This window comes from Capra hircus, chromosome 12 (assembly GCF_001704415.2).
Source record: "Capra hircus breed San Clemente chromosome 12, ASM170441v1, whole genome shotgun sequence".
Lineage (NCBI taxonomy): Eukaryota > Metazoa > Chordata > Mammalia > Artiodactyla > Bovidae > Capra > Capra hircus.
The window spans coordinates 31,412,656-31,440,391 of record NC_030819.1 but is presented as its reverse complement, the minus strand read 5'-3'; the positions used below and the strand labels follow the sequence as shown (position 1 = coordinate 31,440,391).

Here is a 27,736-nt window from a genome sequence, read left to right as displayed (position 1 = left end):
CTTTTCCTGCACCCTGTCTCAGATTGTGGTCATCTAGGTGTTCTTTTTACCATTAATGTTTCATTTTCTAAACTTGATTTCAGGCATCTCCTGCACTAAGACTCATCCCTCCCACCCTTCCCCCTGCCATCCCTCTGACTTTCTCATGCAAGTTACCCCCACCCTGTTGACCTCTTCACTGTTAATGAAGTGCCTTTAGTGTCTTTACTTTCTTTCTTATGTAGCTTAGATTCTGTGGTCCATAACTATAATTATAAATCATTATTTTCTATTCATTTTTTATATATTAGCACAGCCAGTCCAGTGACTCTATGAGTGTACTTGCAGTAGGTTAAAACACTCACAAAAAGTCTGGGTCAGTCTCTTGTGGGCTCACTACTCCTTTCTCCTGGGTGTGTGCACAAGGTTTTGTTTGTGCCCTCTAAGAGTCTGTTTCCCCAGTCCTGTGTAAGTTCTGGCAGCTCTATGGTGGGGTTAATGGCAACCTCCTCCAAGAAGGTTTAGCCATACCCAGGTCTGCTGCACCCAGAGCCCCTGCCCCTGCAGCAGGCCACTGCTGACCCGTACCTCCACAGGAGACATTCAAACACTCAAAAGCAGGTCTGGCTCAGTCTCTGTGGGGTCTTCTGGTGAGGACAAGCTTTTGTTTGAGCCCTCTGAGCGTCTCTGGCAGGTATGGAGTTTGATTCTAAACATGATTTTGCCCCTCCTGCCATCTTGCTGGGGCTTCTCCTTTGCACTTTGACATGAGATATCTCTCTTTGGTGTCTGAGGAGGCCTTACAAATTGTTGTCTAAGGGGGCCTTACAAATAGCTGAGAAAAGAAGAGAAGCTAAAGACAAAGGAGAAAAGGAAAGATATACTCATTTGAATGCAGAGTTCCAAAGAATAGCAAGGAGAGATAAGAAAGCCTTCCTCCGTGGTCAGTGCAAAGAAATAGAGGAAAACAATAGAAAGGGAAAGACCAGAGATCTCGTCAAGAAAATTACAGATACCAAGGGAACATTGCATGCAAAGATGGGCACAATAAAGGACAGAAATGGTGTGGACCTAACAGAACCAGAAGATATTAAGAAGAGGTGGCAAGAATACACAGAATAACTATACAAAAAAGATCTTCATGACCCAGATAACCACAATGGTGTGATAACTCACCTAGAGCCAGACATCCTGAAATGGGAAGTCAAGTGGGCCTTAGGAAGCATCGCAGGAACAAAGCTAGTGTATGTGATGGAGTTCCAGTTGAGCTATTTCAAATCCTAAAAGATGATGCTGTGAAAGTGCTGTGCTCAATATACCAGCAAATTTGGAGAACTCAGCAGTGGCCACAGGACTGGAAAAGGTCAGTTTTCATTCCAATCCCAAAGAAAGGCAGTGCCAAAGAATGCTCAAATTACTGCACAATTGCACTCATCTCACATACTAGCAAAGTTATGCTCAGAATTCTCCAATCTAGGCTTCAAGAATACATGAACCGTGAACTTGCAGATGTTCAAACTGCATTTAGAAAAGGCTGAGGAACCAGAGATCAAATTGCCAACATCCGTTGGATCATCAAAAAAACAAGAGAGTTCCAGAAAAACATCTACTTCTGCTTTATTGACAATGCCAAAGCCTTTGACTGTGTGGATCACAATAAACTGTGGGAAATTCTTCAAAAGATGGGAATACCAGATCACTTTACCTGCCCCCTGAGACATGTGTATGCAGGTCAAGAAGCAACAGTTAGAGTTGGACATGGAACAACAGACTGGTTCCAAATCAGGAAAAGGAGTACATTAAGGCTGTTTGTTGTCACCCTGCTTATTTAACTTACATGCAGAGTACATCATGAGAAATGCTGGGCTGAAGCACAAGTTGGAATTAAGATTGCTGGGAGAAATATCAATAACCTCAGATACACAGATGACACCACCCTTATGGCAGAAGATGAAGAAGAAGTAAAGAGCCTCTTGATGAAAGTGAAAGAGGAGAGTGAAAAAGTTGGCTTAAGACTCAGCATTCAGAAAAATAAGATCATGGCATCCAGTCCCATCACTTCATGGCAAATAGATGGGGAAACAATGGAAACAGTGAGAGACTTTATTTTTGGGGTCTCCAAAATCACTGCAGATGGTGACTGCAGCCGTGAAATTAAAAGACACTTGCTCCTTGGAAGAAAAGCTATAATAAACCTAGACAGCATATTAAAGAACAGAGATATGACTTTGCTAACAAAAGTCTGTCTAGTCAAAGCTATGGTTTTTCTAGTAATCATTTACGGATGTGAGAGTTGGACCATAAAAAAAGCTGAGTGCCAAAGAATTGATTCTTTCAAACTGTGGTGCTAGAGAAGATGCTTGAGAGTCCCTTGGACAGCAAGGAGATCCAGCCAGTCCATTCTGAAGGAGATCAGTCCTGAATATTCATTGGAAGGACTGATGCTGAAGCTGAAACTCCAGTACTTTGGCCACCTGATGTGAAGAACTTATCGTTTGAAAAGACCCTGATGTTGGGAAAGATTGAAGGCAGGAGGAGAAGGGGACGATAGAGGATGAGATGGTTGGATGGCCTCACCAACTCAATGGACATGAGTTTGAGTAAGCTCCAGGAGTTGGTGATGGACCATGGAAGCCTGGTGTGCTGCAGTCTGTGGGGTCGAAAAGAACTGGAGACAACTGAGCGATTGACCTGAACTGAACTGAACTGAGGTTAAAACACAAAGAAAGAATTTACCAGGCCTACAAACTTGTTTGTCAATTCACTTTTTTTACTTTTTCTGTCCTTTGAACACATGCCACCCCACGATTTGGGAATGATGGTCAAAGATTCCACCACCCTTTCTCCCCAACCTTCCCTGTCTTGGTGATCGAGTTAGTGATAGATGCATATGTTATTTCCTGTTCTGGTAAAGGAGTGGCTATCTCGATAAAAGGGAATGAGCTGTATGTATGCTGTTATTCTTCAGTCATGTAAAAAGTGGGGAATTACTTACATTTTATTGTGGCTGCAAGCAGGACTAGAGTTTGTTACCTTTTTTTCTTGCCTTAGAATTTAGAGATGTCATTTCAAATCTTGGATTCATCCCCATTTTGTTCAGGAAAGGAACACAACATATGTCATGGAGGAAAGCGCGAATGAGGTGAGGGGCCAAGGTGGGGAGGAGCGTGTTTGTACATGCAGCATTCTCACCCTGCCACCAACAGGCCAGTGTCCAACGAGTAGATTGTCTGATGGGTGAGCGGTTGGGTTTCTTTCATCAGCCACAACCGTCTCCACACCTTCTCCCAGTCCCGTCCTCCAGCACACACAGAGTTAAACATCATCATAAGTAGTTTGGGGCACATAAGTAAAGATAGTAAACCGCAAATTTATTATTGATGCATTTTCCATCTGAGAGTTAAATAAGTTTCTGTTAAGACCGTGGTATAAATATAGCTCAGTCAGTGAGGATTTTTGATGTTGGGAGCGGAGAATTATAGAGCAGGAGGACAGATCTGTAAGGTGTGGAGTTTTTATTAGTGCATGTGTGTTTATGTACGTGTTTGTATATACATTCACACACTCTCTTGGTGATGTGGGACAGTAGCTCCTTTTCTCAAGGAATGTCTCCCTGGGGACTTTGGAAATGGTAAAGGTCTTTAGGGCTTTCCTGGTGGCTCAGATGGTAAAGAATCTGCCTGCAGGGCAGGAGACCCAGGTTCAATCTCTGGATTGGGAAGATCCCCTAGAGAAAGGAATGGGTACCCACTCCAGTAAAGGATGTTAAGGACCTTATGTCCTCTGTTGCCCTAACTTCCACTCTATTGGATCAAAACTAAAGAGAAAGTAAGAATCATTAAGTCTTGTTCTCTGTGTCTTGAGATAGAAGTGATTTTACCTTTTGGAGAGAAAACTGAAGTGTTACTGTTAGAACCTCTCACTGTCGTCATTTCCAGTGTCTTGTTTTAGAAAGTAATGTGATTCTCTGCCTGAATTGGAATATGCCCATAAAGAAAAGTTTTCTGTTTTTACTTGTTTCTGAGACCATTTTAACTCTAAGAGCTTGTGAAGATTGTGGAAAATTTTACGGAAAGTAGAAACAGAGTTGTACAAAGAAACTAACTTTGACCCTTGTAAAATATCTTTCAAATTTGTCTGTTTCTGTCCCCCTGCTCCAGCACCCTCTTTCTGCAGATTATCATCAAGTATGAGTTTCTCTACCTGATTTGGATAAAAAACTGATCTGATTAGGACTTGAGTACTTCAGTTGTAAATAAATCTCAACTGGATTAACTGAAAGTTTATTTCTTAAACCCAGTTTCATTGGGGGAATATAGGTAGTCAGGACACTTGGAAACAATACTGTTTTCTACTGTTTCTTATTTTTATTGTGTAGGATTGCAGGTATGATTATGTGATGACTCAGTAGATTTACTAAAATGCATTACCTATTTTTAATATTTCTATAAAAAAATAGAAAGAACTAAAGAGCCTCTTGATGAAAGTGAAAGAGGAGAGTGAAAAAATTGGCTTAAAGCTCAACATTCAGAAAACTAAGATCATGGCATCCGGTCCCATCACTTCATGGCAGATAGATGGGGGAAACAGTGGAAACAGTGGCTGACTTTATTTTTCTGAGCTCCAAAATCACTGCAAATGGTGATTGCAGCCATGAAATTAAAAGACGCTTACTCCTTGGAAGGAAAGTTATGACCAACCTAGACAGCATATTAAAAAAGCAGAGACATTACTTTGTCAGCGAAGGTCCATCTAGTCAAGGCTATGGTTTTCTAGTAGTCATGTATGGATGTGAAAGTTGGACTGTGAAGAAAGCTGAGTGCTGAAGAATTGATGCTTTTGAACTGTGGTGTCGGAGAAGACTCTTGAGAGTCCCTTGGACTGCAAGGAGATCCAGTCAGTCCATCCTAAAGGAAATCAGTCCTGGGTGTTCATTGGTAGGACTGATGTTGAAGCTGAAACTCCAGTACTTTGGCCACCTGATGCGAAGAGCTGACTCATTGGAAAAGACCCTGATGCTGGGAAAGATAAAGGGCAGGAGAAGGCGACGACAGAGGATGAGATGGTTGGATGGCATCACCGACTCAATGGACATAGGTTTGGGTGGACTCTGGGAGTTGGTGATGGAGAGGGAGGCCTGGTGTGCTGTGGTTCCTGGAGTTACAAAGAGTCGGACATGACTGAGCGACTGAACTGAACTGAACTGATGAAAAATATTTGAATTTCACATAATTCACTTCATAAAACTTTTAAACGTGACCTGCCACTTAGTCTCATCTTATAAGCATATAGTAGATAGGATTCATTTTTTTGTACCTTGTTTAAAATTGTGAGTACAATTTTGACACAAAAGCTAGCACTTGATAAATTATGCACAACCCCAAAACTATTTCTAATACCTAGCTATTACCTAGCACATCCTTGGTGTTTAGTAAATAAGTTAATTAAGTTAATGGATGCTTGCTTTAAAATAGCCAGTGTGGGAATTTAGAAAAAATACTATTGTTGTCCTAAGACAGCTGTTTGTTTTAAATTTTTTCTTAAAGGGCTTCTAAGTCAATGTTTAATGTAATTGAAATTATTGTGTAGCTACCATCTTTTATTTTTTTTAGCATTTTATGTATTTTCTGTTATGCTAATGGTTGAGTGAGATCCCATGGAATCAGTATACTCTAATATAGGGGCCATTCCTCTCTAGTGAACAGTTAGAATCTTTTCAAGAGTGTGTTTCCAGTGTTAGTGTTATAAAGGATATCTTTGTGTATATGTCTCCTATCTTTGTAAAAATGATGTCCCTATGGTAAAATCTCTTGGACTGGACTGGTGTTTCAGAAGAATATGAAATATTTATATGCTTGCCATTATACTGACAGTGTTTATTCGGAGCTCCTACTATGCTTTAGTGTTTATTTCTTGAATTAGCTTAAAATGATACAAAAATTTATTAATATATATTTAATCATTGCTAGTGATTACACTGACCATCAAAAGGTTGCCTTGGATATAGGATTGCAGAGTTTAAGAGATCTTTTTGCCTAAATAATGAGCAGTATGGTTTTGAAAATCTTTTTCCTTCAGGAAAACAATATATGTAGTGAGACAGCCATGCTTGGATGGAAAGAACATTGGTATCCTGGGTTCAAGTCCTGCCTTGACCTAGCTAATTATATGATCTTGGGCAGGGTACTTAGCTTTTCTGAGCTCTGTCTGTACCAACACAAAGTTGAAACAAAACACCCAGAGAGAGTATGTGTATGTAACATGGAGATAATATATTTGTAGATCAGGTCATGTCACTTATTTGTTAAAAATTCTGTAAGACCTCCTAGTTCACTCAGTAAAACTCAGGGTCCTTTTGTGGACTCTCTGACATTTCTTCCTGTTTGCTTTCAGTAGTTTCAACCATGTCAGCTTCCTTGCTATTTCTGTAACATGCCAGGTCTGATTCTATCTTAGGTCCTTGGCACTGGCCTGTCCCTCTGCCTGAAACACTCCTCTATGAGATACCTGTATAGCCACCGTGCCTTTCCTCTCCTTTAAGTCTTTGCTCAGTGTTGCCTTAATGAGGCCAGTGCAACCTCCATGTTTAAAACAGTAATCCTTCCTTAACATTCTAAACATCCTTCCCACCCCCCTTTTTTTGTGTGGAACATTTACACCTTTTAATAATTTTATAAGTAACTTGTTTGTTATATCTTTATTTGTTGTCTGGTTCCCCTCACTGGGATATAGGCTTCAGAAAGACAGACATCTTGGTTTTACGTATGTTCATGTATCCCAAGTACCAGGAAGTGAAGTCTTATGTAGAATGGGTGTTCTGTCAACAAAAATACTCAATGTTTGTTGAATATTAGAGGCAATTAGTGATAACAGACTTTGTATGTACGTTCAGAGAACTTTCTCAACATTTACAAGCAACTACATTAATGTGTTTGTATAATTTTTGTACACAAAAGCATTGTACTGTACAAATGACTTTCACTTAGTATATTTTGGAAATTGTCATTTATTTTTAAATATTTGCTGTTTGAATTTCATTGCTTTCAATATACAATAATTTATTTCACTGGTCTCAGAATTATCAATGGTCTGAGATTTTACCCTACTTGCAAGCTGTCTGATTAGCTTGTCACAGTTTTGTGGATGCTTACAGAAGACATCAGACAGAAACTTTATTATTCACAGCAGCAGAAGTAGTAGTCAGAGTATTATCATTTGCTCATGCCAGTTTCCTGAGCTTCAGGTCCCACAGGGCAGCTCAAACAAGGCCAGCGATGCCTCTACTTGTAGTGTGGAACCTTGAGTTTAGGGGAACCCAATATTTTCTAATGGTCAATAAGCACACCTACCTCTCTGCTCTGGTGAAAGTCACTCAGTCACGTCTGACTCTTTGTGACCCCATGGACTGTATAGTCCAGGAATTCTCCAGGCCAGAATACTGGAGTGGGTAGCCTTTCCCTTTCCAGGGGATCTTCCCAACCCAGGGATCACACCCAGGGATCGAACCCAGGTCTCCTGCATTGCAGGTGGATTCTTCACCAGCTGAGCCACCAGGGAAGCCCAGGAATACTAGAGTGGGTAGCCTATCCCTTCCCCAGGGGATCTTCCAGACTCTGGAATGGAACCGGGGTCTCCTGCATTGCATGCAGATTATTTACCAGCTGAGCTTTCAGGGATCCCTGCTCTAGAGGGGGATACTGTTTGTCTCTCTCAAAGCTGTGTACTATATAAACATCCTTGAAAAGATAATACACAGCCAGTGCCTCTACCTGGAAGATGTAGAAACGCCGAAGACACAGATAATTGTCTCCTGACAGTAGCCCACTACTGATGGACATTTATATTGTGTCTGATTTTTTACCCTTATTAACATTGCTGCAGTGAATTGTCTTCAATACATCATTTCTTACAGGTGATTTTCAAGAGCTGGAGTTACTGTGTCAAAGGATGTATACATTTTAATTTTTGATAAATGTTGCCAGACTGCCAACCCTGGAGTTTGTATCAGAGTTCACTGTTGATTATGAAAAATCCTTTCTCACTTTGCACTAAGGTAGCAGTGTCATATCTTTCTTTTGTGGTACCATTTTCATTGATACAGTGTTACTCAGTTTTTATCAATTTTGTGTTCTCTTTCAAAGTTTCTCTTTTTAAGGGTGCCCATGGAAACTAAGAATTACTGACATTTTTTGAGTACTTATTAAGTGCCAGACGTCGTATCATCTCAACCCTTTTGCTTATATATTACATTGAGGATATTAGACTTTATTTAAATTTTTGCCTTTTCACTTAAGATAATAAAGTTGTAATTAGTTTAGTGAACTATTCTAATGGTGAATTTTTTACAGATTCAAGAGGAAGAGTGTCCACCAAGAGATGACTTCAATGACGCAGACCAGCTCAGAGTGGGTAATGATGGGATTTTCATGCTGGCATTTTTCAGTAAGTAATATTTCATTTCCAGACCTTTTTCTTGCAGGTGTTAGTTGTGTGTGTATTTAAAGTAATGTGGACAGTGAAGGAAGACAAGTATTGTCAGTGTGTGTGAGACATTGTTTAAAATGTAAATTGCTCTTGATATTGAACTAACTGTGATCATATGTTATGATGCAAGTCCTTGAATTTGTTCAGCACCTACCAGGTAACTTTATATTGCAGTTATTATGCTAGATGCTTACTGTATAGAGATACATATAAGCATATTGAAAGCTAGATATGTTTTTGTATGTGAAATTCTACATGTCCATTTGGGGCCATAGGAATATGTATAATGAAACGGTAAATTCTGTTTTTGGAGCAGAGAACATCCACTTGAGTGTCTTTCAACAGGAGGTAATCTGGGCAAATGGGACAATGTGATTTGAGACACAGAAATAGGAGTTTGTCCTATTTGTGGAGAATGGTGAATCACTAGAAGACCAGAAACCTGAGGAATAGTTATTTTAACATTTTGCAACATTCTTAATTTAGCATTGGACTTTATAAAGTAGATTATGCTTTAAGAAGACTTCGTTATAGTCGTCATTATTTCAATTCCTAACTCAGGGATTGGCACATAGTACACTCGGTAAATAATAATGTGACACTCAAACTGTTTAAATTGCTAAAATAATTCTTAGAAACCCAGTATTCAAGTAAGTAAATCTATCAGATTATGATAGGGTTAATTTTTGCCCTCAACTAGTTAAGTGATCAAGCTTTCATACCTTCTTTGATAGCATGCTGACTTAATGTATTTCAGCTGTATAGTTAATTTTGATAATGAAACTGAGGAATGTTTTACCTAAAGTACCACATTCAACTTTAATAATAGGCAGTATAGAAAATGCATACTTCCCGAGTTGAGTTACTTCTGAGTCTAAAAATTCAGTTACCTTTTCCTCCATTTTGAAATGGTTTCTTGCTTCTTTTCTTTCTTTCATTTCATCTGCTGAAGAATAGAAGTATCAGAAGTATGTGGATGGATGTGCAGGCAGTTATATTTTCCTCTTCAGATTTACTAAATTATATGCAGGTTGGCAATCAGATAATGTGTATGTAATATTTATATCTTGTGGTTTTAGTTACAATTTGTCGTTAGATATGTTAAGTACGGGACTTCCCTGGTGGCTCAAACGGTAAAGAATCTGCCTGCGATGCAGGAGCCCTGGGTTTGATCCCTGGGTTGGGAAGATCCCCTGGAAGGGAACAGCTGCCCCACTCCAGTATTCTTGCCTGGAGACTTTCATGGACAGAGGAGCCTGGTGGACTACAGTCCATGGGCTGCAAAGAGTCGGACGTGACTGAGTGGCTAATGCACACATGCGTATATGATGAAAAGGAAAGTCACACTTGGGCTGCAAAATAATTCTTCTTTGTTCTATTAGTCTATTAGTACTATTGTACTATTAATAAACCTTGATTTTTTTCCTTAGTTCAACTGGTAATTCTTTATATTAATAACAGGCTTCCCACATATTTTCTTTACAAAAAGAGTAGCGTAAACATTAATTCCTTTCCTGGTTCTCTTTTAAGAAATCTTAATTGGTAAAGGAAGAATTTAAATTTATTGTAGTTATTTGTAGTATAAATACCTCTTTTTTAGAAATAAAAACATGTTATTTGACACCATCTAATTATTTGACTCTAGCTTAGTTATCATCTCTGCGTTTCTGTATTTCACTTAACTGTGCTATCTTCTTCTCAATCTGTGTTTTTACGTCTGAAAGCATTTTACTGATACACCAGTGTTGTAAATGCACAGTAACCTAGGCACTTGGTTGCCTCTGTTTTTGGTCAGTGGTGGTGTATTAACTGATATGAATGTAAATGTTTACATTTAATGTGTTAATGTGAATTATCTGCTTATTATTAGTTTTGTTAAATTAAGTTTCTACAATTTATATCTTTATGCTTCCTGTTAGAATAGGAACCTTTGTAGACAAATATTGCACTGATATTATAAGAGTAAGATTATATAAATTGTTACCTTCATTTAGTGATACATCTTTTTGGGTAAAGGCTATAGGCCAGAGCTTCAGATTTATTTGTAGTCACTGCCATCTAGTGGCTGTCTACAAATTGCAACGTGCTACATTTTCCACATAGTAAACAATACAGTAGCCATGCAAGGGCTAGCTACTCCGGTACTCCATTACCCCGCTCCAGGACTCTTGCCTGGAATATCCCACGGACAGAGGGGCCTGGTAGGCTGCAGTCCCTGCGGTCGTGAAGAGTCAGACATGACTGAGCAACTTTACTTTCACTTTTCACTTTCATGTACTGGGGAAGAACATGACAACCCACTCTAGTATTCTTGCCTGGAGAATCCCAGGGACAGAGGAGCCTGGTGGGCTGCCGTCTATGGGGTCGCACAGAGTCGGACACGACTGAAGCGACTTAGCAGCAGCAGCAGCAGCTAGTTGAGCATGACTTAGCGACTAAACAGCAACAAGCTGTTGTTTAGATTCTCTTCTGCTGTCTAAGGTCTGGAAATAGATTTTCTTTAACAAGGTTTATAATTTAAACATTTCAGATTATATAAGTTGTACAAATAAAACTGTAGTGATTTTCAGTAAGAATATTTCAATTTAAACCTTTTGTTGGTTTAATTTTACTTTCTCTGTTTTCACCATCCACAATTCAGTCTCTTACTACATGTTACCTTAAAGTTTACACATAAATTTGGTAAGATAGTTGCTTGCTCATGTTCAGAAAATGTAAAGAAAGAAATGTGTATATCCCCTGATGATGCTTTGCTTCTCGTAAATCCTTTGAAGGATTATATAAGGCATCCTCCAAAATGCCTTATATATGCCTTATCTCCTTGTGTCACCGGGGCTTCCCTGGTGGCTCAGAGGTTAAAGCGTCTGCCTCCAATGCGGGAGACCTGGGTTTGATCCCTGGGTCAGGAAGATCCCCTGGAGAAGGAAATGGTAACCCACTCTAGTATTTTTGCTTGGAGAATCCCATGGATGGAGAAGCCTGGTCGGCTATATACAGTCCATGGGGTCGCAAAGAGTCTGACACGACTGAGCGACTTCACTATTGCTTATGTCTGAGCTGATTTTTAACAGACTTCCTCTCAAAGGGAATGAAATAGAAGTCAGGTATATGTCTGTTAGTTAAACGCTAGAAATTAAAGTTTGGTTCATTGGATAAGTGACATTCTGTGGAAATTACCTTGAACTCTAGTGCTTAAAAACATAATCTGTATTCTGCTTAGAAAACTCTTCTGAGGTTTATCCTTTTGTACCATGTGTGAGTCTTCATATCAGCGTGCTATCATAATAATTAATCACTTGCATTATTCCCATTTTAGACTTGAGGGAAACATGGTTAAAGAGATACTAGGTTGTTCGTAATTTGGGCTTCCCTGGTGGCTCAGACGGTAAAGAGTCTGCCTGCAGTGCTGGAGACCCGGGTTCAACCACTGGATCATGAGGATCCCCTGGAGAAGGAAATGGCAACCCACTCCAGTATCCTTGCCTGGAAAATCCAATGGATGGAGGAGCCTGGCAAGCTACCGTCCATGGGATTGCAAAGAGTCGCACACGGCTGGGCTACTTCACTTTCACTTTCACTTTCAAGTAAGTTTAAAAAGAATTAGAAAGATGTTTTGAAATGTGAATTCTGATTTGTAAGAAATTCTTCCAGTTCCATTCTGCATTCCCACCAGCAGTGAATGAGTATTCCTATTGCTCCATCCTCATCAGCATTTGGTGAAGTGAAGTGAAGTTGCTCAGTCATGTCTGACTCTTTGCGACCCATGGACTGTAGCCCACCATGCTCCTCTGTCCATGGGATTCTCCAGGCAAGAATACTGGAGTGGGTTGCTACTTCCTTCTCCAGGGTATCTTCCTGACCCAGGGATTGAACCCAGGTCTCCCACATTGCAGGCAGACGCTTTAACCTCTGCACCACCAGGGGGTACTGAGAGTTTAAAAAATTTTAGAAATATAATAGTTGTGTGGTGGTATCTAGTTGTGGTCTAATTTGCATTTCCCCAATGATTAGTGATATTGAACATCTTTATTCAGTAAGTACTTTCAAGTACCTACCATGGATGAGTCATATAGGCGACAGTTCTTAGAGAGGTTATCTGGGTACCACGCATTGATTGCCTTGTTAGGCATCAGTGACTTACTCTCTTCATGTAGAGCTAGGTTTTCATATAGCTTTGGGCTCACGTATTGTAATTGTATCCAGAAAAGGGAGATATCTAAGAGTTGTAACTGTACCTTAAGAAACTCATAATATTTGTGAAGTATTAAATTTTATTGAATTTATTCTGTTTATAAGGAAAATAATTTTTTGGTCATTTCATTGCTTGTAGTTTAATGGAAATGGCTGAAAATTAATACGTTGTTAGCTTCATGTTTTTCTCAACTGTTGATAGTTTAAATAAAGAGAATTGCATGAGGCTAAGACAGAAATTTGCCTTTATGCAGTTCAGAATCAAGTATAGTAAAATCGATTATTCTTTGGGAATTTACTGTATTTGAAATGTGGTGCATTTATATATAATGAGGATTTTTCTTTGATAAAATTAATAAGTGCTTAATGTCAGTATTATATTGGTGTTCATTCATTTGTAATATTCACTTGTTTGTTTTTAGAGCAAGTATCAAATTGTTTAAAATTTAAACATTTTAAACTTTTCATTTTTGAAATAATTTCAAATTTAGGAAGAAAAATGCAGAAACAGTACAATTGGCATATAGCTTTCATCCAGCTTTTCCAAGTGTTAACATACATAACTTTAGTGATCAACACTGAAAAGTTAAATTAACATCGTGAAATAACACTGACTAGTTTGTAGACCTTTTTCAGATTTTCCCAGCTGTCCCACGGATGTCTTTTTCTTGGTCTAGCATCTGTTTTGGGATTACGCATTGTATTGTGAAGTGAAGTTGCTCAGTTGTGTCCGACTCTTTGCAACCCCATGGACTGTAGCCTACCAGGCTCCTCTGTCCATGGGATTTTCCAGGCAAGAATCCTGGAGTGGGTTGTCATTTCCTTCTCCAGGAGACCTTCCCGACCCAGGGATTGAACCCAGGTCTCCCACATTGTAGGCAGACTGTCTGAGCTACCAGGGAAGTCATTAGCCTCTGTGTTTCCATCATCTGCCTCAATCCAGAACAGTTTCTTAGTCTGTCTTTGTTTTGTAACAATTTTGACTCTTTTGTAGAGTCCTGGTCAGTTATTTTGTAGAATGTCTTTCAATTTGGATTTAGCTAATGTTTCCCAGTTATTAGATTCAGGTGGTACATTCTGCACCCCGCTTCGCACCGCCCCCTCCACCACCAAGAATACCACAGAAATGCTGTGTTTTCAGTGCGTCATATCAGAAGGCAATGATCTAGATACCTTACTACTGGGTATCTTGTTACTAGGTATCTTATTACTAGTGATGTTAACTCTCATCAGGATAAGGTAGTGTCCCTCAGCTTTCTTCACTGTGGAGTTACTGTTTTCCCCTTTATTATTAATACATATCTTGTGGCTATTGAAAATTTAAAAGTGTAGCCATACTAAGTTAATGGATAAGCTATAGTATATACTACTGCTTTCTGATTACCCGACAAATTCTTTGGGTAGGTGGGAGGTATATATATAAAATGATCAGTGTATACAAGTGTAAAAGACTTGGTTGCAAAAAGAGAAAAAGACTTGGGTGCCACAGTCCTACCTCCAATGCTTCTTACCTTGTGACTTTGTGTGTAGAGCCTGACTATTCTGAGTCTTCATTTGCCCTTCTGTGAAAGGGAATCAGTTTTGATCTCGTCCTTCTTAAAAGGCTAATGTAAGGATCAAATGAGTTAATATAGTGAAATGCCATGAATTACGAGTGCTGTTAAGTGCAGGTGGTGTTCTCTTTCCTCATGCTTAACTGAGACTTCACCTCTCAGTTCCTTTAAGTCATTTGATTGGCAGCCTTCTTTCAGATGCCATTCACCTGTTTGAACCTGCCTTGTTTGCTCTTAGGGAAAAAAAAGGACTGCAAGCGGAGAATTGTAATTGGAGCAACACTAAGCATACTTTACCAACTTTCCTGTGCTAATTTTCCTATTTCCCTGTTATTTACTCCCCCAAATCTTACTTTTCCACAGGAGTATAGCTTATATGAACCTGTTGCTTCTCTGGGTTCCATCTTGGGCCTTGCTATGTTGGAAATAGGTGACCGCCACCTTTTTTTTAAAAAAAAAAAATTGATTTATTTTGCTATGCCAGGTCTTAGTTGCGACATGCAGGATCTTCAGTTTTCACTGCTGTCTGTGAGATCTTTTCAGCTGTGGCATGTGGATTTTTAATTCTGATACATGGGATCTAGTTCCCTGACCAGCCGTCTGCAAGCCAGGAAGAGAACCCTCACCAGAAACAGAATTTTCTGACTCATTGATCTCAGACTTCTGATTGGGAGTGTGAAGTCAAAGCCACTTGACCAGCAGGAAAGTCCCTTCCCTACACCTTTTAAGCTTCCTTATTTTGTTCTAGCTCTCTAGCGGAAAATGCATAAATGAAGGTGGAGCTGAAAGAAAAGTATTCATGTCTTCTCTCTTAGGCATGTATTGATATCTGTTCACCTGTCTCTACTACACATTCTTTTATGGATTTTCCATACCTAAGTTTTAGTGTATGTTTATTAAATCCTTTTCCTGACGATTCAGACATGTCTTAGCAGTACTCAACGTTTTGGCACCAGGGACCAGTTTCATGGAAGATAATTTTTCCACAGACCAGGGAGGAGGGGGGATGGTTTTGGGATGGTTCATGTGCATTGCATTTATTGTATACTTTATTTCAACTGTTACATCAGCTCTACCTCAGATCATCAGGCATTAGATCCCAGAGGCTGGGGACCCTGTGAGGATCCTTTCTGTACCTTAAAGACTTACTCAGCTTTACTTTCTGTCTTATAGGCCAGAGGGCATAAAAGGTGGATCTATCTATGCTTCAGTCGTCACAGCTTCTCTGTTTCACTAGTGCATGTGTATGTGAGAGCAGTTAAAGGTGATTAAGTTACCTGTTCGTCTGTTCAGGCTGCTGTAACAAAATATCACAGACTGGGTGGCTTAAACAATGAAAATTTATTTTCTCACGGTTCTGGAAGCTAGACGTCTGAGATCAGAGAGCCAGAAACTTTGGTTTCTGGTGAGGGTCCTCCTGGCTTGCAGATGGCTGTCTTCTTGCGGTGTCCTCACATGGCCTCTCCTCTGCGTGTGTGCACAGAGAGCTCTCTGCCGTCTCTGCCTCTTCCTCTAGGGACTCCAGTGCTGTTGTATTACACCTTTACCCTTATAACCTCAGGTACTCGTGACTCCCTCCTTAAAGGCCCTGTCTCTACGTAAGTCACACTGGGGGCTTAGGACTTTAATCTACAAGTTTTGAGGAGGATGCAGTTCAGTCAATAACAAATTATATCACGTGAGCACAGTTGATAGGAATTCATACCGCTGGTGGAGCCCCTAAAGAAAACATGACACCTCATTAAGTACTTTTTCGTCCTTTTGAATCTTGTTCCTCTTTAAGGCACAATGATATGTCTAGTAGATGGTGGTAGGTCTGATTTTGAAGAAATTGGACAGTGTTAAAATGCTTTTTTCCCCCAAAGCTAAACATGTACATGCTCAGTGGTACAAAAAAAATAACACTTGTGAAATATTTTACTGTTTTGGATTTCTCTGTCAGTGCTTCCTGTGTTTTAATGTAGGAAGATACCTGTGACGTGAGAAACTTGCAAAATGATAGAATGTTCATAGCACACTGGGATGGGGTGCTCAGGACTGGCGGTGTCTGTCCTCTGCCCCAGACCTCTCCTGCCTGCCCTAAGGGTTGAGGAGAGAAATACCTCAGCTTGTCATTAGCACATATGTAGCAACCAATTGGTAATCTCCGCTTCTGCTTGGTAATGTCAATTCTTTAAATAGATATAAAACTGGTTTTGTTATCTGCTTTCCCCACAGTTAACACAAATATCAGCCAGTTAGATAGAGAGCTGCTATATGCAATAGATTATTCTAGAACAATGGAAATGTTCTATCTCTGTTGTCCAGTATGGCAGGTAAAATTAGAGAATAAATAAAGCTTTATATAGTGTAGCTTCCCTGGTGGCTCAGATGTAAAGAGTCTGCCTGCAGTGCAGGAGACCCAGGTTCGATCCCTGGGTCAGGAACATCCCTGGAGGAGGACATGGCAACCCACTCTAGTATTCTTACTTGGAGAATCCCATGGACAGAGAAGCCTGGCGGACTACAGTCCATGGGGTAGCAGAGTTGGACACCACTGAGTGACTTCCACACTTCTACATACTTTATTTATAGTAGTGTCTCCTGAAATGTTTTTGGCAGGAAAGATGGGACCTACTCTAATGTGAAGAGATCGTTTTGTATGTATAGGGATGGTGGCAGACATTTTTTAGCAACCACCATGTGCCAGGTGCTGTGCTAAGCTTTTTACATTCTCACTTAATCCTCTTATCAATCTCATGAAGTCAGTGCTTAAAGATAAGAGAACTGTGGCTCAACAGAGGTCAGCAGTGAGTCCAAGGCTATATATCCAGTGAGTGAGTTGTGACTCAACATACAAGTCTCTTATTTAAAAATTCATTTTTCTGGCTATTGTATCATCATGTATTATAGCTTCCCATTAATGATCGAAAAGGCTGCATCTAGAAAGTTTTAGGAAGGAAAAAAATGATAATAGTAGGGGCATTGCTTCAAAGAAATAGCCATTTCATTTGAACTTATCTTAAAACATTTCCTCTAGGTCTTTAGAATTTTGAAAAATCAGAATTTCTCTAGGTAATTTACTTGATTCTCCCTGGGGCTTGGTTGGAGATATTTAGGGTGAGAGGATGAGCAGTGAACAAGACTTATGTTCAAGTTGGTCTTTAGTTTTATTATTGCTATTATCATTGTGATATTGTTGGTATCTTGAACATAAATATGGCACTCTGATTATATCTCAGGGACCTGGGAATGGTTTATGCTACAAATAGTAGGAAACCCTTACTCAGCTGTTGTAAACAGTTAGGAGACTGTCCCATAAAAGCAGAAGTCTCTGGATAGGCAGACGTCAGGCACAGACTGTGTCAGTGCTGTGGCTCTGCTTTACTTTCTTCTTCCCGAAAACAACACACACACACACACATGCTCACGTGCACACAAACCCTCCCACCCACCATCTACCCATCTGCCCCTCCACAATCCACCCCAGCAGACTTAGGATGGTGGTTTAGTTCTCAGGCTGATAGCAGGATCATGGCAGCAGTTTCAGGTATGAGGATTAAATGTGACATCCAGTGGAAGAAGAAGGCCTCTTCTTTTTCTTCTTCTTCCTTTTGTTAAAGCTTTTATTGTAGAAATTCTCAAGCTGGATGAGAGTATATTAAACATCTCTGTAGGATTTCCTTGGTGGTCTAGTGGTTAAGACTCAGTCTTCCAGTGCAGGGGGGTGCAGGGTTTGATCCCTGGTTGGAGAACTAAGATCCCACATGCTCTAGGATGTGGCCAAAAATTTAAGCACACACAGCATTGTAAATCAAGTCTATTTCAATTTAAAAAAACAAAGCATCTGCATATCCATCACCCAGCTTCAACAAGGATCAATTTAGAGCTACTGTCATTTATCCTAAATTCCATCCTCTATGTCCTTGCTGTGTTTTTAAGAATGTTTTTCAGAAGTCCTATTTACAAAATAAAATCACTGGCAGGGGATTGGGCCTCCTGTGATTTTTCCCGGACTACTGAGGACTCACCTTTGGGGGCCAAGTACGGAGTCCAGCCACCCCTTTAATACAGGCTCTAGAAGTGGATGGGTTCCTGGGAAGGGGAACCACAGGTTTTGTTAGGTAGGAGGAGGCTGTGAACAGTATTTGCTCCTGGAACATTAGTATAATTTATATATTATTAAAATACATAATTTATTCAGCTCATCTTTAATACTGCTTTTTTAAAAAGCTGATTTGGTCAGCTGGTGTCTTAGGCTAGACTTTTTGGGTAGGATTGCATGGCAGCCACTTTGTGACTTAATTTTTAACTGGTTTAAAATTACAGTTTCACCTTTTGGATTATAAGCTCTAAGGTATTGATTCTTGACCAAACTGACAAGAAACCAAGCTTACCCATTTGTTAATGGATAGTAAACAACTAAAGACATTTGAAAAAGGTAGACTACAGTCTGTAAGGAAGACTTAATTAGTACAGAGTTAAAAGAAAGAGAACTGCTATTTCCATTGAGCAGTGAAGTATTATTTATATTCCATGAAGTAGTAGTGGCGTTAGTCGCTCAGTCATGTCCTACTCTTTGAGACATGATGAACTGTAGCCTGCTAGGCTTCTCTGTACATGGAATTCCAGGCAAGAATACTGGAGTGCGTTGCCATGCCTTTCTCCAAGGGATCTTCCCAACCGAGGGATCAAACTCAGGTCTTCTGAATTAGATCTCTGTTTATTTGTTTCCAGTGTGTGGTCTTTTAAAAGAATTATTTCTCTTGCTTTCAGTGGCATTTATTTTCAACTGGCTTGGATTTTGTTTATCCTTCTGTATCACCAACACCATCGCTGGAAGGTATGGTGCAATCTGTGGATTTGGCCTTTCATTGATCAAATGGATCCTTATTGTCAGGGTGAGTGTCTTGATAGCCTCTACCACTTTAATCGCTAAAATTAAAGTACATGAAATTTCCTGTGTGATTTGTAAATGTTCATTTTGTATATTTTGTGTATATGAGTTCAATTATTTTGAGACTTATTCTTCTGTCCTTAATTATTATAGTGATCTCTGTGGTGTGAACATTTTCTGACTGTATTGTATGAGAACTCGTTAGTATGTGGAAAGAACTTTGGAATCAGATAAATTTGAGTTTGAATCTCATCATTTTTATATCATTGTTCTGACTTTTAAGTTTTTAAATCGTTCAGAGCGTTAGTTTCTTCATAATAGATAATAGGTGCCTTTCAGTATTTTTGTGAGATAAGAACAGGACATATTTTTAGTACCTTGCCCAGTTACTGCACAAGTATATGTGCTCAGTGAATCATGGCTGCCACTGTTGTGGTAAAGCATAGGTCTGCTTGGAATTAGTTAAGACATAAACATTTCCATTGGCTAGTGAAATTATCATGGATTTAAATATTCTCTTACTGAGCCACTGGGGAGGCCCCAAAAAGTAAAAGTACACGCCTTTAAGGTAGTTATTAGAACTCATCTTTTCCTTTATCGGCTTCCCTGTTAGCTTAGTTGGTAAAGAATCTGCCTGCAGTGCAGGAGACCCCGGTTCGATTCATGGGTTGTAAAGATCCCCTGGAGAAGGGATATATTACCCACTCCAGTATTCTTGGGCTTCCCTTGTGGCTCAGCTGGTAAAGAATCTGCCTGCAATGTGGGAGACCTGGGTTCAACCCTTATGTTCCTTCTAAGCCTTTCTTCTCATTTTCCATTTGTTCTGGAAATCACCCTCTGTCTCCCTCATGTCATTTACAAAATGAAGTATAGGGAGATAACAGTAAGTTCTTTCCTTTGTCCCATCTCATCAAAAAAATAAAATTTTTGTAACCATTGCACAGGTAGTACTATTGTTAGCATAATCTTCCCCCAGCTCTTTCCCTTTGCCTCTTGAAGGCCCCTTTGGTTCCTTTTTACAAGGATTTTCCCCTGGTTTCTTCAGCTAGGAAAGTGGCTTTGTTAGTTACTCTTATTAAAAGTAACCCACACATTTAAATGCTATATACAATTAATAAAATATATACTTTCCACAAATCATGCGTATTTAAACAATGACTTCTAATTGAATGAGTCAAGTCCTCCTGAAATTTTCAGTAGAACCACATACTAATATGTCAGCTTCAGTGCTTCAGACACTTCATTTACGCACCTACATTATCAAATATCTTAAGAAAATCACCCATTACAAAAATACTAAAACTGAATTTTATGTGTTTTTTCATTAATTTTAAACTTATTTTATTACTTCCCAGGGTTTCAGTAATCTTGTCAGACCGTGTCTCTGTTCAGACCAGATTATAGGCTGTGGTTATTAAACAGTCCCAGATTCTTGGTGGGACCTGCAAACTGGCTTCTTTTAAGGTGATTAAAACCTGGCCATTGTAAGAACTGCCCCCTGGCAGTTCCTTGTTTTAATTTTATTTGAAAAATGTAAAGTAGGTTCTCACCACAAGCATAAATCTGTTAGGTGTTATGAGGCATGCAGAGATAAAGAGACAGTCCCTGCCCCTGCAGAAGTTACTAGTAGGAAAAACTCAAGAGTTGGAACTAGATAATCTAGTCCAACCTTGGTTATGTTAGTAATAGAATTAATGACTCTTATTCAAATGGGATTTCTGGTCTGAGTCACAGAACATGGAAAATGATTTGACTTTCTCAGTTTTCCTAAGGTTATTGAATTGCTAGTATCATTGGCAACCAACTCCAGTATTCTGCCTGGAGAATCCCATGGACAGAGGAGCCTGGTGGGCTACAGTCCATGGGGTTGCAAAGAGTTGGACATGACTGAGCGACTTCACTTTCAGTATCATTCTAGAACATAAAAAATAGATCAGTGCATTATATGCAATGCTCGACTCTAGTATATTAAGGCCTAATTCTCTCGTAGAACCCCAGGTTGTGAAGAAGTTAGATTGTCTCCTCATCAACTCCAGTCAGTGTGATAAGATGGGACCTTAAATTCAAAGACTGGAGTTTCTCAAAGTTTTGTAAGGAATTTAATAGCATGAAGTTTAATCCTTGGGACTGTTTCCCTTTAAAATACCTTTACTGAGTTAAGGTTAATGTTATACCTTCAGTGTATATTGAGAATTGATATAAAAAAAGGATTTTAAGGAATGTTCTGTTTTTAAAATAATAGTTGTCATTCAGTGAGCACTTACTATGTTCCATGTATGACTCATTATAAACACCAAATAATCCTGTGTCATCCATCAGTGATGCTGGAAACAAGCTAGCCCTTTTATTGATGATGAAACAGAATAAAAAGCCTAATAGCTTGCTCAGTGTCCCACAGTTTATGGATTAGAATCAAGCTTGACTTCCGTTCAGTGCCTGTTTCCCTAATTTTGTACTGCCTCTGTAACTTTGACTGTACTTTGGCTTTTGTTACAATACTCCAAGCAATAAATTCTCCTTGGAGTTCAGTGCTGAGGGAAAGGTTTTTTCCTAAAAGCCTGGCATTTCCTTTTATTAGATAATAAGTAATTTATAAATCACATTGCTGCTTTTCTTTTTGTTTCTGAATTGCTGTGAGCCTCACATTTAGTGTAAATATGTTTAGCCCAAGATTCTCTCCAAGGCTTTTAATGTTTTTATTATTTGTTTAAAATTACATATATATTTTATTAAAAGCTGACAATTCCTTTTAAAAGTAGACAGGAGGTAAACAAAAAAATACTGCTGTCATATTAACAAAATAAAATCATAATTATTTCAAAAATTTAAGTCAGATAAATTCTTATTGTTCGTTAATTTATTTTCCAAAGTTTGATTTCTTGCAGCCTGTGGTTGACTACTAAATATGAGTTATTAAAAAACACAACTTGACTGAGCCCTCTGATTTTTTAGTATTTTGAAACATGTTTGATAACTTACTAATGAGCCCCAAAGCTTATTAGTTTATTCTTTTTATGTAGTGAGTTTTTCCCTTTGACTTCAAAATGAAGATAATTGTATTCTTTACTTGGGAACAGATAAAGAACAGCTGCAGGTCGGTACTTCTGGTGAAGAATTACAGTGTTCTTTTCTGGTTGCCTCTTGTTGTGGATATTGTACATTAAATATATTTTAAGAATTAGAAAGGTAAAAATGTGTGGTTTTAGTTCTTTACTCCTTTTGTTCTTATAATCTCTAAAACCTATATGAAAGCCTTTTGTTTCTTATTAATCATTTGATTAAAAAGTAATGCAGCTGTCCTACTTTACAAGCTATATTTTCACAGTCTTCCAATTCTTCTTTCATTGTACATATTTTAAAGGTATAGGAATACATGGGCTTTGTATCTATAATGGTACTTTGAAATCTCTATTCTTTGAAATTTCTCAGACTCAAAGCTGAGAACTTAGATCATGGTTCATGTACTATAAATACTTCCTGGGAAATTACTTTAAAAGCTTTAAGAAACATTTAGATACCCTTCAGTGGATGTGCTTTCCCACACAGTAACATTATTTACAGTTTGTCAGCGTTTTTATTCTTACCAAACTTGTAAGATTTTTTTTTTTTAATCTTTAGTGGAAATTACCAGTGAAAAGTTGGAAATAGTTATGTACAAATTTGGAAATAGATACATCTGAGGACAAACATGCTTTTAACAAACTCATTTTTAGTTAAGTTCAGGTTGGAGACTGGTAGAAACAGAGTAGATAAAACGAACAGGAAAATGAGACAGATCTAAAAAGAAAACTTTTTAAAAATAATAAATCATCATGTCCATAGTCAAATCAAGGAATAGATACCTGTGTTCAGTGTCATCAAACCTTACCTTCCATCTGTCTGTTCACATTCTCATTTCACAGAGAATTTATAAACTGTCTACCACGGCCACTAATAGGAACTGTTGAAATGCCACTTCAAGGTTCATTTAGCTGTTCTCAGCTCACTGTTGGGAAATGAATCCTGGAGCATCTAGTTTGAAAATAAAAAAGACTCTAATGAGTTGGGGGTCTTTATGTGCCTAGTATTCTTGGCAGTGATTAACAGTAGGGGGTGTGCAGAAGGTCAAAAGCTCTTCTTTTTAGAGGTCAGCAGAACATCCCCATCTGATAAGATTAAACTAATGTGGCTTTTGGTGTTAATATCTAAAGCAGCGGGTTGCTGTAGTGTGTTTGGGATGGTAGTTGTGGCTTTGAGAGATTATGAGAAAAGAACTGACATGTGAACTCTTTAATGAGAAAAATGTTGGATTCGGATACATAACACTTATCTTTCTTCCTTACGGGCAGTTTGAAACATTTTTATTTCTTAAATATTTTGCATAAGTTTGTTTGCTGATAAAAAACTTCTAAAAGTTTTTTTTCCTCAAATAATTTTATGTGTAATATTTTTCTTTTCTCTTTTTCTTTTTGTGCTGTTTTATGTGCTGACGATTATTTGAATTAAATCATTCTGAAACTGAGGTTAATTATGATTTTCAAATTTAGGTCCATAAATACAGTAAATATATTTATGTTCATTCCATAGTTTTCTGATTATTTTACTGGATATTTCAATGGACAATACTGGCTTTGGTGGATATTTCTTGTACTTGGTAAGTTTATTCTTAACGCATTTCAGTATGAGTAATTTGCATTTAGTTTAACTTTGGTATTTCCTAAAATTGTAAGATGTAAATATACTGTGCTATTTAAGTGAAAGAAAAATTTTCTATTGAAAAATTCTCATATCCAAACACATGTCATCTTGGCTATCCAGATAGTTCTACATAACACTCTGGTTTCTGATTTAAAATTCAGAGCCTGTCAATATAAAGAATCAGTGGTTGAATGAATTGAATACTGCAAAACTTGAAAATCATAAGATGATTAAAAAATAATTGCCTTCAGCTTTTATTTTGGAACATAGACATGCGTGAGTTTCTTTTAATGATCGTAGGAAATGTTGAGAGGAGGCTAATTGGATATTCTACCTATTCTTTTATTTTTGGATCATTGAAACATTCTTTACACTTTTGAAGTGCACTCTGCATTAATCATTAATCAGTCAGGCGTAAGGGAAGGCTTCATGCTTAATGATCACAGTGCTTCTGTTGCGTTTTCTTCTTACCAGGCGTGTCGTTTATTAATATTGATGAATTTTATGGATTTCCAATCTGTGTTTTCTTGTGTTTTCCTCTTTAGATGTATGATAATTAAGTTAATCTTAAAATCACATTATACTTGTAATCCACATTTCAAATTTATTTACCAGCATGAAAAATACAGGTTGTTTCTCTTTAGGTTTAGGAGCCCACATTTCTGTAGTAAATTACTTGTACGGGAAAACAGCACTTCAGTAGGTGGCAGTGTTCTCCTGGCGTTCTTATTTAGTCCTGCTGTTGCATCTGTAGGATCTTTCAGGAAACAAAATCTTAGTGGTCAGCGAAGGTCACTAAAGAGCCTAGATTCTTTTTCTGATAATTATAGTGAAATTATTCCAATTATTTGTATATCTCTTGTGATTTTGTTGGGGTGTCAGATTGGACAAAAGTTTAACTAGTTTTTTGTCTTGTTACTTGTTTTCTGACCGATTCTGTGCTTGACTGAGTTTCTTACTCAAAAGTGAAAAAATTTATAATGTCTTTTAGGTGTTTAAGCACATTGAGTGAGATTCTTGCTTATAAATATTATTAGGGGATTGAAGAGTCTTATGAAGACAACCGTGGAACACAGTAGAATGCAGGCACAGCCCCAGTTCCTCATCAGAGTCATAATCTAGCATTTAGGGGAATGTGAAAGCTTAATCCGTGATGGGAATGTTGCTGTCACGTACCCAGAAGAATGTTGCACACACCCCGGAATGCTGAGAAACCATAGCTGCTGCTTGATTGGTTTCTAGGTGGGAATTGGCTAATTTTGGAAAATGCCTGAGCAGAGCAAAATAGGTCTTAGCAACAGCAGCTTCATAGACTAAAGAAGGGATTTCACAAATAATTTTGGTTTACATTTTTCAGTAATCCTTTTGTTTGGATTACAATGTCATTATCTTTGAACAGTGTCTGGAAGGGCATAAGGGCGGAATTCAGAGTGGGAGTCACCCATGGAAAAGAGGATATGGGAAGCAGATGGGATCAGATTTAGGTGAAATTTATACCGCTTGTTTTAAGTCATTATTTGTGCCTCTCTTCTGTCTCTAATTTATTGTAACCATGATTCTTATTTTAGGGCTTCGATTATTGTCTTAGAATTGGGTTACAGATTTCATTTGAGACTTTGAATTTAAATTGACAGACTCGTCCTCCTGGTGAGGAAAGTTCCCTGCATACATATCATCTGCTTCTTGTCCCAACTCCACCTCACCCCCTTATTACCTGGTTAAAAATTTACCAGAGTTAATAAATATTTCCCTTAGAATTGTATGCTTAAGTATATCAAAGACTTCACTAATAATGGTAATGCTTTTGACACTTAGCTAATATTTTTCATCTGAAACTTTGATACATTTCACAGGCTTTGTTTTATTGATTACTAAAGATACTTGTGATGTAAATGGTTATTATTTTAAAATACTGTTTTACAGAGGAGAACACTGAAATAGAAGATGTATCTCAGATCATTCAAGAACTCACTAGAGTGGCTACTTCCAAAGTCTCCTGTCTTGATTTTTCTCAAATTTTTAATTATAAATTAATCTACTGTTATTACTTGGAAATCAGAACTAATAATTTAATTATTTACATAATTCACATATCTCTAAATACAGATTTTGCAGATGACAGGCACCCGATCTGGCTAGACAGGCTTATTACTGGTTTTACCCTACAACTGTTAGCAATTACATATGCTGCATATGTTCTCTCTTGAATACTTTATATCAGTAAATATGTCTTAGTTTGCTTAGTCATTATAGTGATTTAAAAGTTTCATGTACAGTGAGGTATCTGTGAGTTGAATCAGTCTAAACACATTAGGTAGTTGTCCTTGCTAAAAAGATACTTTAATAAGTGTGTGTTTGTGTGTAAGTTAGGACTTTCATGGCTACCCTTGCTTTACTTTAGATACATCTAGGCTTAACAGATTGAAAGAGTTTGGAGGTAGCAGTAAAGTTGTATTATATTTCCTTACAGTAGAGCTATCATCATAGTGTAAAATGTGGAATGAATGGAATCCTACACATTAAATTCCTTTGACCAAGAGGACCTTGTTTGTAATTGTCTATTTCAAATTTATCATGTCCCCTTTCTTTTTAAGAGCATAATATATCCATATATTTCAACCTCCTCAGGCCTGCTTCTTTTCTTCAGAGGATTTGTTAATTATCTAAAAGTCAGAAACATGTCTGAAAGTATGGCAGCTGCTCTTAGAACAAGGTATTTCTTCTTATTATAGAGGTAAGAAATATTAATATATTAACTGTTTATTCCCTTTGTATTCAAATTCACCCCATGCATTTGTTGTTTAGTCACTAAATTGTGTCTGACTCTTTTGAGACCCCATGGACTATAGATCGCCAGTCTCCTATGTCCATGGGATTTTGCAGATAAAAATACTGGAATGAGTTGTCATTTCCTCCTCCAGGGGACCTTCCCAACCCAGGGATCAAACCCTTGTCTCTTGCATTGGCAAGCAGATTACTTTACCACTGAGCCACCAAGGAAGCCCTTCACCTCATGCATATTAAATGCTTAATGTGTATTCATGTTGTTTACTCAAATTTAGCATTTTTAATAGATTTTTAATACTGTTAACAGTATTGAAATTTAAAAAATTACAAACTTTTAAGATAACTTCCATTTAAAAAATTGAATTTCATTACATTTTAGTTTTAAAAAATACATTATGAGTAAACTAAAACTTTAAATCAGACCTTTAAATTTCTGTTTAAAGCTTGGCTACAGGTTGTATACGAAGTAACCACCAGCACAGCATCTAAAGGCTTGAAAAACAATAAGACAAAGCACTTACACAGAAAGAATGAGCATTTTGTATCACTGTGAATTTCACAGAGATATCTGCAGGCTAAAACAGACAAACAAAAAACCAAATCCGTGACTGAAAAGCAATTTGCTATGCACTGATCTTTTTTTTTTTTTTAATCTTTATGATTTATTGAGGTTTAGCTGATTAACAATGTTGTGATAATTTCAGGTGAACAGCTAAGGGACTCAGCCATGCATATACATGTATCCATTATCCCGCAATCTCTCCTCCCATCCAGGCTGCTACATAACATTGAGCAGAGTTCCCTGTGTTACCCAGTAGGTCCTTGTTGATCATCCATTTTAAATATAGCAGTGTGTGCCTGTCCATCCCAAACTCCTTAACTGTCCCTTCCCCCTGGCAGCCATATAAGAGATGTCATATACTATTTCTCCTTCTCTGACTTACTCCACTCAGTATGACAGTCTCTGCGTCCATCCATGTTGCTGTAAATGGCTTCATTTCCTTCTTTTTAGTGGCTGAGCAATACTCCATTGTGTATATGTACCGCTTCTTCACCCATTCCTCTTTGAGTGGACATTTAGGTTGCTTCCATGTTTTGGCTACTGTAAGCAGTGCCATGCACTGATCTTAAACTGGATCAAGGAGTAAAGGTTGTGCGAAGAAAATAGGAGCTCTGTTACTGTTCTCTT

At 38.1% G+C, this 27,736-nt stretch overlaps 1 protein-coding gene across 1 annotated transcript in view; it reads left to right on the top strand.

The window, feature by feature from the left end:
- The window catches only part of NDFIP2 (Nedd4 family interacting protein 2), a 73,752-nt gene that overhangs the window by 41,921 nt on the left and 4,095 nt on the right, over positions 1-27,736 (top strand). Inside the window, exons 4-7 of the mRNA XM_005687689.3 lie at positions 8,328-8,421; positions 18,963-19,087; positions 23,650-23,716; positions 26,389-26,494. Coding sequence (XP_005687746.1) covers positions 8,328-8,421; positions 18,963-19,087; positions 23,650-23,716; positions 26,389-26,492 — 390 coding nt within the window. The 3' untranslated portion in view covers positions 26,493-26,494. The remainder of the gene's footprint in view (positions 1-8,327; positions 8,422-18,962; positions 19,088-23,649; positions 23,717-26,388; positions 26,495-27,736) is intronic.